Source organism: Oryx dammah, unplaced genomic scaffold (assembly GCF_014754425.2).
Source record: "Oryx dammah isolate SB20612 unplaced genomic scaffold, SCBI_Odam_1.1 HiC_scaffold_28, whole genome shotgun sequence".
NCBI classification, from domain to species: domain Eukaryota; kingdom Metazoa; phylum Chordata; class Mammalia; order Artiodactyla; family Bovidae; genus Oryx; species Oryx dammah.
In genome coordinates, this window is record NW_024070212.1 from 22,952,855 (window position 1) to 22,970,622 (window position 17,768).

At 43.9% G+C, this 17,768-nt stretch overlaps 1 protein-coding gene across 2 annotated transcripts in view; it reads left to right on the forward strand.

Annotated features, from left to right (window-relative positions):
* Positions 1-17,768, forward strand: part of TBX15 (T-box transcription factor 15) — a 124,363-nt gene that overhangs the window by 87,205 nt on the left and 19,390 nt on the right. For both annotated transcript variants that reach the window (XM_040230932.1, XM_040230933.1), the window contains exon 6: positions 6,788-6,852. In XM_040230932.1, the coding sequence (XP_040086866.1) occupies positions 6,788-6,852 (65 nt within the window). The remainder of the gene's footprint in view (positions 1-6,787; positions 6,853-17,768) is intronic.

Below are 17,768 nucleotides of genomic sequence, written 5' to 3' on the forward strand. Positions count from 1 at the left end.
TGTGGAAAAACTCCCAAATAAATTATATATAATTTGGAAAAAATAAAGAGATTATAGTTAAGAGAGTGGCACAAGTACCCTATTTTGGAGGGGTAATGAAGGAAGACCTCTCTCAGGAGGTTAACATTTGAATTGAGACTTAGGATGAGGAGTCAGTTATATGAAGACTAGAGAAGAAAACATTTTAGTCTGGGGGTAGAATGGGTTTCCCCGGTGGCTCAGATGGTAAGGAATCTGCCTGAAATGAGGGAAACTCGGGTACAATTCCTGGATTGGGAAGATCCCCTGGAGAAGGTAGTGGCAATCCACTCCAGTATTCTTGCCTGGAGAATCCCATGGACAGTAGCCTGGTGGGCTATAGTCCATGGGGTTGCAAAGAGTTGGACACAATTGGAATAACTAAGCACAGCACAGAATGAATGTGAGGGGTCTGAGCAGAGAAAGAGCTTGACCCATTCTAACTCTGAGAGCAGCTCAGTTTGCCTGGAGCCTGTGGACCAGAGTTAGGGGAGGGTGGGGAGGCATGGAGAGGTAGGCAGGAGCCAGGGCATGCTGACCCTGCAAGGCCAGGCAGAGCTTGGATTGAATTCTGAGTCCAGTGGTAAGCACTGAAAGAATGACATGGTCTGACTATATGTTAACAAAGATCACTTTGGTTGCTGAGTGAAGAGAAGAGATTAGACAGGGACATAAGAGACACAGGTTCAATCCCTAGGTCAGGAAGATCCCCTGGAGGAGGGCATGGCAACCCACTCCGGTATTTTTGCCTAGGGAATTCCCATGCACAGAGGAGCCTAGCGGGCTACAGCCCATAGGGTTGCAAAGAGTCAGACATGACTGAGGTGACTTAGCACATAGGAGTGGAAGAGGAGAGATTAGTTTGAAGGGTATTTAGAGTAGTTTAGTCAAAAGACAACAGTGACCTGGTCTAACTAAGATGGGGAGGCAGAGGTTGACAGTCCTATTTGACCATAGTAAGTAAATAACATTAAGGGTACGGCTGATATTGAAGTACTCAAATGAGCCTCCCCTGCTACTCCAGATGTACCATGCATGGGCAGGGATGGGTGCATTGGGGTTATGAGTCCTCTTTGTTGTTGCTTGGGGGCCCCTATGCTGTCCTCTGGTCCTCACTTGCCTCTGCTAGGGGTGTGGCCTGGGGCCAGGTCTGGGCTGGTCCTTGGGTTCCTTGTGTTGATATGCTCTACCAACAGGAGACCGTTCAACTTGCACTTTTGTGTTCCTGCCTCAGTCAGACCTCCCGGGCTTCCCTAGAGAGCTTGGCTCCACCTCAGGTTTCATCTAGGTCCTCTGGCTCTTGCCTGGACTGCAGCACCTCTGTGTCGAGGTCACCCTGCCTTCTCCCCTGAGTCCCTGACCCACTGTAGAAGGGCCATGGAAGGCTCGGGAATCCTAACTCAGGCCTCTTCCTGCTGTATCTGTGCTAGAGCAGCCACCCCATGTGTGACCTGCCAGTGTGCCTCCGATTCCCCCCAACCCTGCCCCTGGATTTTAGTTTGAGTAGAGAGCAAAAGCACATGTAAACCTAACTACTTGCTTTTCTTTTGTCCGTCACCTCTTTTCTCATGCCCACTGGAGTAGAAAGGGAGGATTTTTTTTACTTCTTTTTCTACCTGATGAAAATTCATCTCATGCCACATCTTTCCTTCTGTAGGACAGCAAGCTGTCATTTGCATACCTTTCTTCACTGAATCTGGAGAAGGAAATGGCAACTTACTCCAGTACTCTTGCCTGGAGAATCCCATAGACAGAGAAGCCTGGTGGGCTATGGTCCATAGGGTCGCAGAGTCAGACACAACTGAAGTGACTTAGCATCCACTATACTGAATCTACCAGGTGGCTCTTGATATGGGAACTATGGGATTATGGATGTTGTGAATACATTGATTTACTCCTCCAAAATACTGTCCATGTTACCCTTGATATTTGTGTGTGTGCGCGTGCTCAGTTGTGTCTGAATTTTTGCAACCCCATCAAGCTCCTTTGTCCATGGGATTCTCCAGGCAAGAATACTGGAGTGGGTTGCCATTTCCTCCCCCAGGGGATCTTCCCAACCAGGGATAGAACCCACATCTCCTGAGTTGGGAGGTGGATTCTTTACTTCGGAACCACATGAGAAACTCACCCTTGGTATTTGTAGGCATAGCCAAAGTTGTTGGCATAAGCATTAATTGGGGTCGTAATTTAGTGTGGATAGCTAGTATTGCTCTCTTCTGCCTACAGGGTAACTAAATGTCTGCAGGGTAGTAAAGGCTTTTCATGATGTGGCCTGAGGTCAACCTCTCAGTTTTCTCTCTCACACTTCTCTTCTTGTACCTTGTGCTCTGGTTACATCAGAGTCTTCAGTGCTTCTTAAAAATGTTTCATTCTGGAACTTCTCTGGTGGTCTGATGGTTGAGAATCTGCCTTCCAATGCAGGGGATGTAAGTTCAGCTCCCAGTCAAGGAACTATGATCCCACATGTCACAGCGCAATTAGGTCTATGCGCAACAACTAGAAAGTCCGCACACCACAACAAAGATCCCACATGATGCAACTGAGACCAATGCAGCCAGAACCATCGCTTCATTCTTTCCCACTTCAATTCTATGACTTACGCAAGAGCTTTCTTCTTAAATGCTTCCCTTGTGCCTTTCTCCCCTTTTTGCAGATTTCATTAAAATCCTATGCATCCTTCCCAGCTTGGCTTACATGCTTCCTCTAAGGTAAAACCTGGGAGCCCTTCAGCTAGCATGAAGCAATTATACTTCCTCTAAGCTCTTATGGCACTTTGCCTTTATTCAAAACCTTATAACTTTTTGTTTTATGCTGTAATTATTAATATATATATATCTTCTTTTTTCTCCTTGATTATAAGCTTTATTGGGGAAGGCACAGATGATACACAGTACTGACTGTCCACCACTCTGCAATTGCAACCTGTCACATGGCTTTGCACACAAATGTAATACAATGTGTATGCTCACTCGTGTCTGATTCTTTGCAGCCCCACGGACTGTAGCCCATCAGACTCCTCTGTCCATGGGATTTCCCAGGCAATAACACTGGAGTGGGTTGCCATTTCCTTCTCCAGGGGATCTTCCTGACCCAGGGATCAAACCTGGGTCTCTTGCATCTCCTGCACTGGCGGGCAGATTCTTTACTACTGCACCACCTGGAAAACCCTTGATCATAAATGAATAAAGCGTAGCACCATCACCCTCTTCATAAAACTCTCTAAACCCCACATTAAAAACTTTGAAACAAGTAGAAAAGTGTTGTGTTTCCTAACATTTGGTGGTATTTGTCTATTAAATCTCCATGCAGACTCCTTGGCCTGAAATACAGGGAACTGTGGGAAACAGGTTTTCAACCGTTTCTCCCAGGCCCATTAAATAGAACATCATTATATTTACAGGGGTCTGTGCCCCCAAAACACAGCAGCGCAATCATATATCACAAGCTGCTATATCATAAATGAGTCAGACAGGATAAGCCAACTTGAAAGAGAAAATAAAATATTATAATTCCAACTTGAAAAGAAAATATGGTGTGTGGTTTATTGCTATGGATTATGGAGGAAGAAAACTGATTTTAAGTCAAAAACAGAAAAGCAGTGACAGTCTTAAAAGTCAATACAGTATTCACAGGGCAGACACTAGACTTTAGAAAGCCGAAGCTTCGGGCTCCTGCTCTGGTCTATAAAATAGATGTAAAATTGCTTTTGCTTCATTATTAGTGCTACGTTATTAGTGTGCCACTCTGAAGCAAGGAATGTTTAGGGGGAAAAAATAAACTTTGGTACTTTCAAGGCAGAGTCTCTTTTTCGGAATCTCACATTGTATTTTAAAGACCTTCAGACCATGACTTTAGGAAATTCTGTTGTGACAAAGGGAGACAGAAGAGGGACCTAGAAAGATGTGCAATGTAAGAAACACTGTTTAGACGTCCTAGTGACAAGTTCTGCTGTGATCAGAAATGGGAAGATGTCCCTAAGTCTGTTCCCTATGTCTGCATCTCCATTCCTTCCCTATAGATGGGCTCATCAGTACTGTTTTTCTAGATTTCATATATATATGCATTCAGTTCAGTTCAGTTCAGTTTAGTCGCTCAGTCGTGTCCGACTCTGCAACCCCATGAATTGCAGCACGCCAGGCTTCCCTGTCCATCACCAACTCCCGGAGTTCACTCAGACTCACGTCCATTGAGTCCGTGATGGCATCCAGCCATCTCATCCTTGGTCATCCCCTTCTCCTCCTGCCCCCAGTCCCTCCCAGCATCAGAGTCTTTTCCAATGAGTCAACTTTTCGCATGAGGTGGCCAAAGTACTGGAGTTTCAGCTTTAGCATCAGTCCTTCCAAAGAAATCCCAGGGCTGATCTCCTTCAGAATGGACTGGTTGGATCTCTTTGCAGTCCAAGGGACTCTCAAGAGTCTTATCCAACACCACAGTTCAAACGTATCACTTCTTCAGCACTCAGCCTTCTTCACAGTCCAACTCTCACATCCATACATGACCACAGGAAAAACCATAGCCTTGACTAGACGGACCTTTGTTGGCAAAGTAATGTCTCTGCTCTTCAATATGCTATCTAGGTTGGTCATAACTTTTCTTCCAAGGAGTAAGTGTCTTTTAATTTCATGGCTGCAATCACCATCTGCAATGATTTTGGAGCCCCCCAAAATAAAGTCTGACACTGTTTCCACTGTTTCCCCATCTATTTGCCATGAAGTGATGGGACCGGATGCCATGATCTTCATTTTCTGAATGTTGAGCTTTAAGCCACCTTTTTCACTCTCCTCTTTCACTTTCATCAAGAGGCTTTTTAGTTCCTCTTCACTTTCTGCCATAAGGGTGGTGTCATCTGCATATCTGAGGTTATTGATATTTCTCCCGGCAATCTTGATTCCAGCTTCTGTTTCTTCCAGCCCAGCATTTCTCATGATGTACTGTGCATATAAGTTAAATAAGCAGGGTGACAATATACAGCCTTGATGTACTCCTTTTCCTATTTGGAACCAGTCTGTTGTTCCATGTCCAGTTCTAACTGCTGCTTCCTGACCTGCATACAGATTTCTCAAGAGGCAGGTCAGGTGGTCTGGTATTGCCATCTCTTTCAGAATTTCTACAGTTGATTGTGATCCACACAGTCAAAGGCTTTGGCATGGTCAATAAAGCAGAAATAGATGTTTTTCTGGAACTCTCTTGCTTTTTCCATGATCCAGTGGATGGTGGCAATTTGATCTCTGGTTCCTCTACCTTTTCTAAAACCAGCTTGAACATCAGGAAGTTCACGGTTCACGTATTGCTGAAGCCTGGCTTGGAGAATTTTGAGCATTACTTTACTAGCATGTGAGATGAGTGCAATACAGTATTTGTATTTCTCTTTCTGACTTACTTCAGTCTGTATAACAGGCTCTAGGTTCATCCACCTCAGTACAACTGACTCAAATTCATTCTTTGACCACCTAGAGGGGTGGGATGGGAGGGGGACAGGAAGCTCAAGAGGGAGGGGATATATATATATAATTATGACTGATTCGTGGTGTTGTAAAGCCGAAACCAACACAACACTGTAAAGAAATTATCCTCCAGTTAAAAAGTAAATGAATGAATTTTAAAATTATTTTTTTAAAATAAATGAATTTTAAAAAGGTAAAAAAAAAGAAATAGGAAGATGATCTTAAAAATGAAATTTCCTTATTTCTAGAATTACCATGGAGGATGACTTTCCTCCTTTCCTGAGTTTCCTAGGCCCCTCCTCTAAGTCTCTGTTGTTTGAATGTAGTGTACCATCCAGTTCAGACAGAAGATATCAAAATGCCTCCCATGACAAAGGTTAAAGGCAGAAACACAAGAGCGCAGATGGAATTTGTTGGTCAGGCCTGTTCTGGTCTGAAGGCAATAGGGTAATATATACTGAAGCAGAATGGGAGGGGATGTAGATAGAATGCAGTTGAGGGGGAATCTTGTGCTGAGTGGTGGTTGAACCAGATCATTCCTAAAGACCCATCCAACTTGGGTTACAATTGTTTGCACTGGATTTGCTCAGCCTTATGAAGCTGCTTCTTTGTTTCTTTTGATTCAGTTATGGGACTTAAGAGACTGGGTGAGATGCCCTGCATCCTGCCTCATCCCATCCCCCATTTCTAGATTTTTCTTTGGGTGCAGCCTTGATAAAAGTCTAGCTACTTTTTTGTGTTGTCTACAAGATCATTTTAGGTCATATCAGATGAGCAATACACAAAGGCAAAAAAGGCACAACTTAAGTGAAACGGGAAATGCAGGCAATTATTTGGTCCTGTCAGGCTGAGGCAGGTTGTCTGGTGGTCTAATTGCACCTGATTGGATTGACTGAATCCATTCATTCATTCTTCACTCACTTGCTCACTCATTCGTTTATTCATTCATTCAACAAGCACTTTTCAGGTACTTCCTGTGTGTCTTGTAGCTGACCATTGTCCGGTTTTCCATTTGGATACCTTTGTTTGTCTGGACAAATGATTTATCACCATTTGGGGGCAAGGAAGGTGAGCAGAAGAGAGTTTACAGAGTCACATACTGGGAAGACCTTGGTTTTTAGGAAGAAGTGGGTCAGGTGGGTCAGACATCTGTGTGCCAGGCCCAAGTCCTATGTCAACTTCAATCTAAATCTCAAACTAAAAGGAAGTTAAATAAAAATAACAGCTGTTGTTCACTGGGTGATTTTTGTTAACTTTCTAGGAGCAGCCAAAAAAGAAATCAGTTAATATAAATACAGCTCATCCTTTTTTTGTTTGTTTTCCAGATCACCAGATTAAAAATTGACCGAAACCCTTTTGCTAAAGGATTCAGAGATTCTGGAAGAAACAGGTGAGCAAATTGGATAAGACTCACTGACCTTTCTTTTCTATATGGCATTATTTTCCCCACGCCCCATTGGTGGCTCTGGCTCCTGCTCTTTGGAGAACATTTGCATGCTAGACAGACGCAGGCCAAGAGAAATGGGTAGTTGTTCAGGAATCAAAAAGCTGCCTCCCAAAGGTTGAATTATTCAGTTCTTTGTTTGTAATTTGTGCTTGTGCTCAGTCATGTCTGACTAGGACCCCACAGACTGTAGCCCTCTGTAGCCATGCTCCTCTGTCCGTGGGATTCTCCAGGCAAGAATACTAGAGTGAGTCGCTCCGCGCTCCTCCAGAGGATCTTCCCCATTGAGGGACTGAACTCCCGTCTCTTGCATCTCCTACATTGGCAGGTGGCTGTGCAGCTGCCACTCCCGCTAGTACAACCTGGGAAGCCCAGTTAGCGGAATAGCCTAAGGAAAATGCCTTCCTGTTAATGACTCTTTAAAATAAGACAAAGGCCTTTGTTTTCAAAATGTAGCTAATGAAGAATGGTTTCTATTTCATGCCCAATGGCCAAGTCAAGAACAGGCTTGTAAGATGTTTCCTGTTGCCTCCTTTTGGGGGCTCTACCTTCTGGGCTTATTGAGAACCTTGTTAGTGAAGAGGAGCTGGCTTTTCATAAAGAAGCCTCTATGGTGTTTAAGGTATTTACTTGGGGGCCATGCACATTTCAGGGGTTCTGTGAGTTACCAGATAGTGAAAGAAAAGTTGTGAGTGAATGACCAGGTGTGCATTTTTCTAGGGAGAAGTCCATAGCTTTCTTCAAATTTTCAAAAAATATCTGTGACCAAAAAGTTAAGAATTTCTGCTCTAGACATCACCATCTGTCTCCAGAGATCAATCCTAGTGACTTTAGGTATCCAGTTACTTTCTTTCCTTCTGTACCTTCAGCAGCATTTCATGTTTATTTTCTTCTTGGCATTCCAAAGAATGCTTTCGTTTTTTCTCCTTTTCCCCTCTGTTTTGTCTTCCCATTGGATTCCTTGTTTTTCAGAGGCATGACTTAGAAGAGAAAATTAGAATATATAGGGTGTATTGACCAGGATTGGAGCTTGCACTGGGAATTGGAGGCACACTTTAATTTTGAGATTAAGACTTTGTGTCTTGAAGCATATATCTCTGGTTAGAAAATTGTGATAATAGCTCAGTTCAAGTCCTGAGGTTCTCCTGTCTCCTCACTAGGCTAGAAAGGACCTTGACACATCGTTTGGCCATGGCCTGTGTCTGTCTTAAGGCTGGTGAATATCTTACTGCTTGCTGCTGCTGCTGCTAAGTCGCTTCTGTCGTGTCCGACTCTGTGTGACCCCATAGACGGCAGCCCACCAGGTTCCGCCGTCCCTGGGATTCTCCAGGCAAGAACACTGGAGTGGGTTGCCATTTCCTTCTCCAATGCATGAAAGTGAAAAGTGAAAGTGAAGTCACTCAGTCGTGTCTGAATCTTCATGATCCCATGGACTGCAGCCCACCAGGCTCCTCCGTCCATAGGATTTTCCAGGCAAGAGTACTGGAGTGGGGTGCCATTTACTGCTTAGGACAGACAAATGTCTGTCCTGAGTGATGGACTGCTCTTCTTTGTAAGAACACCAGGAAAATAGAACTAGAGATCCTCATTAGCCCATGTCAGTATCTTATTCATTAATTTCTGATAGCATGGAAATTCTTTATTATGTCATATTAAAACCTGCAGCCTGTTTTCAGTAATATCAGTAATAATAGAAGTTATCTGTTACTGAACACTACTGTGTTCCAGACTTTTTACTTACATTCTTTCTAATCTTTAAGGCAACCTGTTTGTCACCAATAAGGAAACAGGCTCAGAGAGCTTAAGCAGCTTTTCTAATGTCACACAGTAAATCTGGGAGTAGGGAAGATAACCCAAGTCCACCTCACATCAAAGTCTGTGCACTTCAAGCTTTATCATGCTAGCAGTAAAATCTTGCTTATTTTATATTCAACAGATATGGAGAATAGAACTCTTTCTCTAAAAATCATTCTTCTACTTAAAGATCCTACTCAAGTAGCCAGAACTTTCCCTTTCCCAAATAAATCAACCAGCATTCTCTGGCTGTCTATGCAGATTATTCACCACGACTTTGTTGTTTATGTCCTCTGTGTGTGTGCACGCGTGTGCTCAGTCACTTCAGTCGTGTCCAACTCTTTGTGACCCTATGGACTGCAGCCCACTAGGCTCCTCAGTCCATGGGATTCTCCAGGCAAGAATCCTGGAGTGGGCTGCCACGCCCCCTCTCCAGAGGATCTTCACAACCCAGGGATTGAACCCTTCTCTCCTGCATTGCAGGCAGATTCTTTACTGACTGAGCCACTAAAGAAAGCCCTATTTACTCCCCATATTCCTGTGGGGTCCCTAGTAGAGGACAGGAGGTCAAGCTGAACATCCCTAGAACTGAAACTGATATGATGAAAGTGAAGTCATCTGTGTCATGAAGGGACTGGGATGAATTAGTGAAGGTAGAAGTCATTCTTATCCTCCAGCTCTCTGGGAAGCTAGACTAAAATAAACTTGTTGGGGCAAATACAGGAGTCCCTGTATTTTCTCTTTAAGAAGCTCAAAATTGCCTGTTAACCACACTTTAATTCTTACTGGCTGCCTGGAGGATGACAGCAAGAATTATTAATGCCATTTGGCAGATGGGAAAATTGATGGGTGAGGATATAGAGGATTATTTATAAATCTCCAGGAACTGGTGGTCTATGCCAACACCAGAATCCAGTTAGTTCATCACCTTCTAATCAGTGGCTCATTGATGGCCTTTCTTGTGCTAACAGAGTTCTTAAGAATCTATGATTTTCCCCATGAATTTTAGACATCAGATGACTCACACAGACGTGCATGGTTTGATGAGTTGCATAGAAATGTACCCGAAACATATGGATTACATTTCCTTTAAAGACACATGGGCTTAAAAATTAGGAGGGAAAGTGCTTGGCCAGTGTTTTTTGGTTTTGTAGAACACAAAACATTTGTGGAATACTTTGGAATTACAGAAATTGCCAGACCTCAAACCAAAACACGTTCAGGTTTGTCGATCTCCATCAATCCCAGTGTGATCCTGAGGTTCCAGAGGCGAGTGTGAGAGGAAAGATGGGAAGACGCAGCTGCCACTGCACTCTCTTAAAAAGCCTCTCATGAGTCTCTGTAGGCTCATAAACCTCTCACTACAGTGCTGGGGTGGCAGAGCGTGGCTAGGGTAACAGCCGTGTCCTCTGAGGGTTGAGAAGAACTTGAGGCAGCTCTTGTGAAGACACTTATTTCCTATTCTTATTTATTTATCTTTTGGTGCCCTGGGTCTTCACTGCTTTGCAAGGGCTCTCCCTAGTTGCGTAGAGTGGGGCTACTCTTCCTTGCGGTGCCTGGGCTTCTCACTGAAGTGGTTTTTCTTGCTGTGGAGCACAGGCTGTAGTCATGAGAGCTTCAGGAGTTGTGGCTCACTGGCCCTGGAGCACGTGGTCTTTAGCAGTTGGGGCGCATGGGCTTAGTTCCTCCATGGCATGTGGAATCTTTCTGGCCAGGGGTTGAACCCAGGACTCCTGCACTGGCAGGCAGATTCTTATCCATTGCCACCACCAGGGAAGTCCTCCCATTCTTATTTGAATGAAAGGAGAGGTCTATGACAAATATTCGTGGCTTGTAGCCCCATCACTTTCTCCTTCCCCTCAGTGGGAACCAGGGTGACGGATGTGATTGCTGAGTCTGGAACTCTTCAGGACTGCTTGCCTGCAGAGAGTATGCAATCTGGGCTCTTGCCATTGCATGGTAAGCCCAGAAGAGGAGGCCTGCAGGAAGTCAACTCCTTTCAGGGGGTTCCCACACACTCTTTCAGCCTTCGTACCTGTGCCATCATCTTCAAATACTTTTTATCAACAGTAAAACTGGTGTTTTGGTCTCCATGGCATCACGCTCCTAGGTCTTTCTCAGAAATTTATTCTGAGTTCATATGAGGACAAGGGGTGATAACTGTTGGGCATTCCGGAACCCCAGTGGGAATCCCGCTGAGTTCACTGTGTCAGCCCTGTGACATCATCAGAGCCCATCACGGTTCCTCCTGCTTCTTTAGAAAGCATTATTCACACGCTACAGTGTGAGAAGGTCACTGCCCTTTGACCTTTACTTATGGAGCTCCTACTTTTCATTCCCATGTGATTATGTCCCTGAATAGAAGTGTCTACCAAAGTGTGTGTGTGTGTGTGTGTGTGTGTGTGTGTGTGTGCATGTGTGTTCATGTTATGGAGAAGAGTAGTAGACATCTAGTCCTTTTGCAGTGAAAACACTGACAGATTTTGCTTCCAGGCATTGTCTCTGCAATGGGAGGGAGATTGTTTATTTCTGTTGTTCTTTCTTCTAGATTTCTCAGAAATTCTGTAGCCCAAATACAGCTTTGGGTGGAAGCATCAATATGTATTTACCTTTAGCAGGCCCAGCTCCAGGGTGCATTATCCAGCATCCCTTCTGGGAGATTCCTCATAAGGGGGAGGCAGTAACACCTTCTTGTTGCTGGAGGAAAACAGATGCCCTTAGCATGAGTTAAGTTTTGTCTTGTGATCTGTGCTCCTGGGCCCTGTCTGTTCCCTGCTAGAATGAAGCTCCTTGCAGATGGGGCTCTACCTTTCTCAGGTTCTTATTCTTATATTTTTTCCCCTGTAGTGCCAGGTATATAGAGTAAAATAACAATTGTTCCTTTAGTTACAAAACATTAAACAGAGTTGATGAGTGGCAGAGAAGTTAAAAATTGAGATCTCTGGAGTAAGAAAGCCTTAAGCCAACCAGAGATGAGTTAGGTAGAGCAACAGTGGGGAGCTGGTTTTGGGTGCTAAGAATGGAATAAAGAGTGAATCTATAAATAGTCTTTGTAGGAAAGACTAAGGGCAATTTTAATTCAAATCTGAGATGGACTGCTGCTGTTAGACACTGATTTAGCTTAATTGTAGATTAGCAATGTTCAGGCCATTTGAACTGGCCCTGTACAGTGAGGGCATGTCTGGGATGCCTGGCTCCCTGAAGAAGGAGAACATCCAGGAAGTTCCAGAGGTGTGAGCCTCAGGGAAGACGGGCTCCCAGAAGATGAGCCCAAGCAGAGTAAGGTTTGGTTGAGAAAGGTCACTCAGGAGCAAACTGAGAGGTCAAATTACCTCTCTGGTGATGACCACCCCAATGGGCATCTCTGTCCAAAGAGAAGACGAAGGTCAGGAGGCTGAAGGGAAACAGGAGTCTTTGCACTGAGTCTCATAGTCGAGAAGCAGCCCGGGAGGTCTTATGTGTCCATGTGCCTGGAGAGCCCATGTGCACAGCTGGAGGGAGCATTGCCACGGCAGAGACCTTGCACTTGAAAGGGGAGAGACAGAGGAGCAGCAGGAAAGAGGACTCTGCAGGTCTCAGCCAACATCTAAAGTGAAAACCTTGTTCCTGTTAGGATTTTATAAGATTTTACAGAAAGCCTCAGTTAGTTTGGCAACGTCTATATAGTTCCCAGGGACTTCCTCCAAAGCAAACACATACACAAAGAGGAGAGGATTAAAATTATGACCTGTCGATGGAATGAAGGTTCTGTGAACTTGTTTTAGAAGTGGTGTGAACTGTGTGACCCTGGGTTCTCCTCTGTTGGCAGCCTTCATCCTGTCTCTGACCTTGGCCTTTGCCTATACTCCCAGCTTCCATACAGTCTAAGACAACTACAGGGGGATTGTCCCAGGTGATGTGGTTTCCTCCAGATGCCCCTTGCTGGCATGGCGTGCCAGGAATCACTGTTGTGCTTCCATGACAGGTTCCCCCTGGGAGTTTCCCTTCTGTAGCCCAGCGAGTTGTTGCAGCTTTTTGGGAGGGTGTCTTTGTCTCAGTGGAGTTTGCCCTTGGAGGTTTAAACCAGGGCACTCAAATTCCACAAGGCAGGGACTGTCAGAGAGGGCCAGTGGCAGCCCCTATATTATGGGGAGCTTGGTTTTCAAGGGAAAGTAGTTTTAATAGGTTGCCTCTCACTAAAAACACAATCGGGCCTGCACTGTTGCTGTTCAGTCAGTAAGTTTTATCTAATTCTTTGTGACCCCGTGGACTGCAGCACGCCAGGCCTCCCTGTCCCTCACCATCTCTCAGAGTTTGCCCAAGTTCATGTCTATTAAATCTGTCATGGTATCTAACCGTCTCATCCTCTGTCACTTTCTCCTCCTTTTGCCTTCAGTCTTTCCCAGCATCAGGGTCTTTTCCAGTGAGTCAGCTCTTTATGTCAGGTGGCTAAAGTGTGGCTTCAGCATCAGTCCTTCCAATGAGTATTCAGGGTTGATTTCCTTTAATACTGACTGGTTGGATCTCCTTGCTGTCCAAGGAACTCTGAAGAGTCTTTCCAGCACCACAGTCGGAAAGCATCAATTCTTCAGTGCTCAGCCTTCTTTACTGTCCAACTCTCACATCCATACATGACTACTGAAAAGACCATAGGTTTGACAGTATGGACCTTAGTCAGCAAAGCAATGTCTCTACTTTTTAATTTGCTGTCTAGGTTTGTCATGGCTTTCCTTCCAAGAAGCAAGCATCTTCTAATTTCATGACTAGAGTCCATACTGATTTTGGAGCCTAAGAAGAGAAAATCTGTCACTGCTTTCCCTTTCCCCCCTTCTATTTTCCATGAAGTGATGGGACCAGATGCCATGATCTTAGTATTTTTTAATGTTGAGTTTAATAGGTTGCCCCTCACTAAAAACACAATAGGGCCTGTGCTGAGTCTGAGCTAATTCTCTGACTGTTTCCAGCAAGCTCTGCTGCTTTCTGGGAATGTGACGGGTGGTAGTGTTTCCTGGTGCCTAGTGTCCCTTACATGTGTTGGGGACGGTGATCTAAAAATGGAACCATTGACTGCCTTACAGGAATGGATGTGTCTGTTTACTGGAAGAGGATGCTTAACGAGGCTGAGACTTAAACCAAAGGAAGGAATCTCTACTGGTGGTGGGGAAGGTATTTGGGAGTAAAGTTTTTTTGTGTTAAGCAGCTGCTGTCCCAAGGCCATGTTCACTGAATGGAAAGCCATTCCTGGCAAGAAAGAGGACTGTGAGACGAGGTATTAGAGTGCTGAAAATTAACAGGAGGAAAAACGGGAAAAGGTTAGCCCCAAGGCCACATCCTCTGAAAGAAACTTTTCTTTGGGAGTTAAGGTGCATGTGGGTCTCAGTTAAAATCTGTTAGCTGAGTTCTCTGGTATAACCAACTATCTCGAATACTGTGTACACACTTATCTATCTGTTCAGCTGAACATATGAAATTTCCTTAGTTGTAGATCAAAATTGTGAGATATTAGCTATTTCCTGCAGTTCAACCTTGTATATTTATTTCTGGGCATTCAAATCGTAAGTATATAAATAGTAGTAGTTATCATTTCATTTAGTATCTGTGGTCCAAGTTTTCTCTTTTTACCTCGGAGCTGATTGGTATCAGTATAGAGTTTCCCATTTTACTGATGGTAAGACTGAGTACAGTGAGGTAGTTGCTTTTAGAGCTGGCAAATCTGCCAGTGACAGCATCCAGAGAATTGTGTCACACTCCTCCGACAGGCATCACTTGCCGATCAGCAGACACACTTGCCCCTGTCCACCTCTGATTCCTTGTCACTCCTGAAGGTAAGCTTAGAGCTAAGGAGCTGACCGCTTGCCTTCCTTTCAATCAGCACGACTTTCCAAGTGTTTCCCTCACTTTAAATTTCTATAGTTTTTGTTTGTTCTCCCTTGAGCCATTGGCTGTATTTTTCCAGCCAGTCTCATCCTGCTCATTCCTGGCAATCTCACTAACCCATGGAGATTTTGTACACTCTTTTGTTATCCCTGGCCTGGGTGCCATTCAACAGATCTATGGAAGCGATCAGTGCTGGACTCCCTGGTAGGCGTTGCTTCATCTGCAGCTGAAGGTAGCTGGCTTCATAGTGGACTCTGGCAGCAGCATCCTTCCAGACTCCTCCTGTTCATCCAGGCCATAGCTGTTTTTCACATCCCCAGGCTTATGGTCTTTCAGCCAGTGTTTAACATTTTTCTCTGCCTTGTTATTTGTTCTCCCTCCTGTGTCATGAATCTTTCCCCCTATTGTCCTCTTGGCCATGTGGGTTTGCCAGAGAAAGTTGGCAGTTGTTTTATTATCTATGGCTCTTGCCCAGCGATGGTGTCATCTAACAGAGTGACGTCTGTTTAATGGCTAACATATTGGAGTCTGAAATATCTGCAAGATAATGAGGCCTACAGAGGCTTGGGGGACACATTTTTTTGGTTCTTAGAGGAGAGAATGAGAAACGAAATTAGGTAACATACGAGTCCTTCCACATTCAATCCAGAACCAGAGGGCTGACAAAGCTTTGTATTCCAGTTAAGTAAGAATGTCTCTTGTTCCATATCACAACCTGAGCAGATGGTGAGATTGCTATTACTTGAGTTAGATCAGTGGTCCTCATGCTTTTATTGTATTTTCTCTCTTGTGTTGAAATATTTTGTCCTAATCAGTATGCATTTATTAAGTAACAATTAAAAGGGAGTAATAGTATCTCCATTTTGCAGGTAGGAGGCTTTAGGAGCGTGAGGTCATATAACTTAGCAAGGTTGCACCAGTTAAGTGGCAGGGTTGCAGCTGGAACCCTGGTCAACAGCCTGGCTCCTGACCTGTGCTCTTAACCAGTAAGCTAATCTGGGCCTTGTGTAATTTAGCATTACTCTACTTATTCAGGCTCCAAGTGGTTACAGCACTCCCATGTTGGAAATCCCTGGGTAAGGAACAGTTTTAACTCAACTCTAATCATCTGTCCATTGGACACTTGTTCTTTCAAACCATTGTAAAGTACCAGTTCATCAGGTAGATGTATTTATTGCACACCTAAAGCTGGGGTTAAAAAATTTTTTTAATTAGAGGATAATTACTTAATATTGTGTTGGTTTCTGCCATATATCAACATGAATCAGCCATAGGTATACATATGTCCCCTCCCTCTTGAACCTCTCTCCCACCTCCTCCCCATCCCACCCCTCTAGGTTGTCACAGAGCTCTGGCTTTGGGTTCCCTGCGTCATACATCAGACCCCCACTTTTTATCTGTTTTCCATAAGGTAATGTATATGTTTCAATGCTACTCTCTCAAATCACCCCACCTTCTTCTTTCCCCATACCCCACGCCACCCCCCTGCCCCATGTCCAAAAGTCCGTTCTTTATGTCTGTGTCTCCTTTGCTGCCCTGCAAATAGGACTGTCAGTACCGTCTTTCTAGATTCCATATATATGCGTTAATATGTGATATTTGTCTTTCTGTTACTTCACTCTGTGCAACAGGCTCTAGGTTCATCCACCTCATTGGAACTGACTCAAATGCATTCTTTTTTATGGCTGAGTAATATTCCATTGTATATATGTACCATAACTTCTTTATCCATTCATCTGTCAGTGGACATCTAGGTTGCTTCCATGTCCTGGCTATTGTAAACAGTGCTGCAATAAACATTCAGGTACATATGTCTTTTTCAATTATGGTTTCCTCAGGGTATATGCCCAGTAGTGGAATTGCTGGGTCATATGGTAGTTTTATTCCTAGTTTTCAATGATGGCTTCTTTGCCAATTTTCAGACCTCCACTGGGAGGTCTTTAGGACTATCCCTGGAGAACAAATACCCTGAGGAATCTTAATCTAGGAGAAGATTCCAGATCTAGTAAAGGAGAAGGACATGTGGAAGGTTTGACCTGACCACAGTGGACCAAGGACAGTCTAAGAAAAAGGATTAGAAAGTTGACATGTGGGAATTAGACTTGAGAAAACAGAACATTCTGGTTTTGTGTCTTTTCAAATGTTGGAAGAGGAGGAGAAAGGAAAGGAGTTCTGAAGCACAGTATCAGCCATGGGATACAACCCAAGAACCTAACATGGAATAAATACTCATGGTGTCTGGCCCCCACATCCTCCACCTCCCTCATCTTCCATTTGGAGCTCCAGTCACTCTGAACTATTTTCAGTTCCTAGACTACATCTTCTTTTCCATGCCTCCAAGTCTGTGCATATACTATTAACTCTACTGTGGAAGCTCTTTCTTCCTCTTATCTGTGTGAAAAACTACTGAGTACCCTATAATATTAAGCTTAAATAACTGGCCTTTTATGGAACACCCCCCTGCCCTTGAGTTTTCCAGGTGTATTCAAGACCTCTTGCTCAGTGCCTCATGGTATCTCCTGCATACTCCAGTATAGCGTGTGTCACACAGTTCAGAAATCAGTAATTCACAGCTCATTATCTTTTTGTTGAGCAGAATTCTCCTTAAGGTTAAAGACCCTTGGGGTGTTTTTTGCCTTTATATCTCTCGAAACTAGCACATAATTGTTTTCCTGATTGAATAACCTCTTTTTGACTTCAAGACCCCGTCTCAGTAGACTTCCCTTAGTCTTTGACTGTCTTCTACTGAGAGCTAATCAATGATCTTAATAATCCCTAGCATAAGTTCCCTTTGTTAATGGAATCACCAGCAAAGAGTAAGATGTCAGAGTTACAAAGAAAATAAATGAAAGAAACATAAAAAATAATTTTCTATCTGAAAATAAATAAAAAACAGAAACTATGCATAGGTGTGTTATCTAACAGGTTATGAATGTAGTTGTGATTATTATAATCATCAAATATTTGATGAACCTCAAAGGGATGGTCTCACTTTTTTTTTTTTTTTGGAATGAGAAGACTGGAAGACTATTTCTTTTCACTTTGGCTGTTTTTCCAAATCAGTTGATCTCAAGGCATCATCAGTTTACAGAAGAGCTCATTGACTTGCTTCTTCGCTTTCCCTTTCTCCCTCCTCTTCAGTGTGTGCTGTTGGCTTGGCCAGTGAGCAGACGGAAATGTCTAAAGAGGAGAGGCCTGGAAATCAGAGAGGT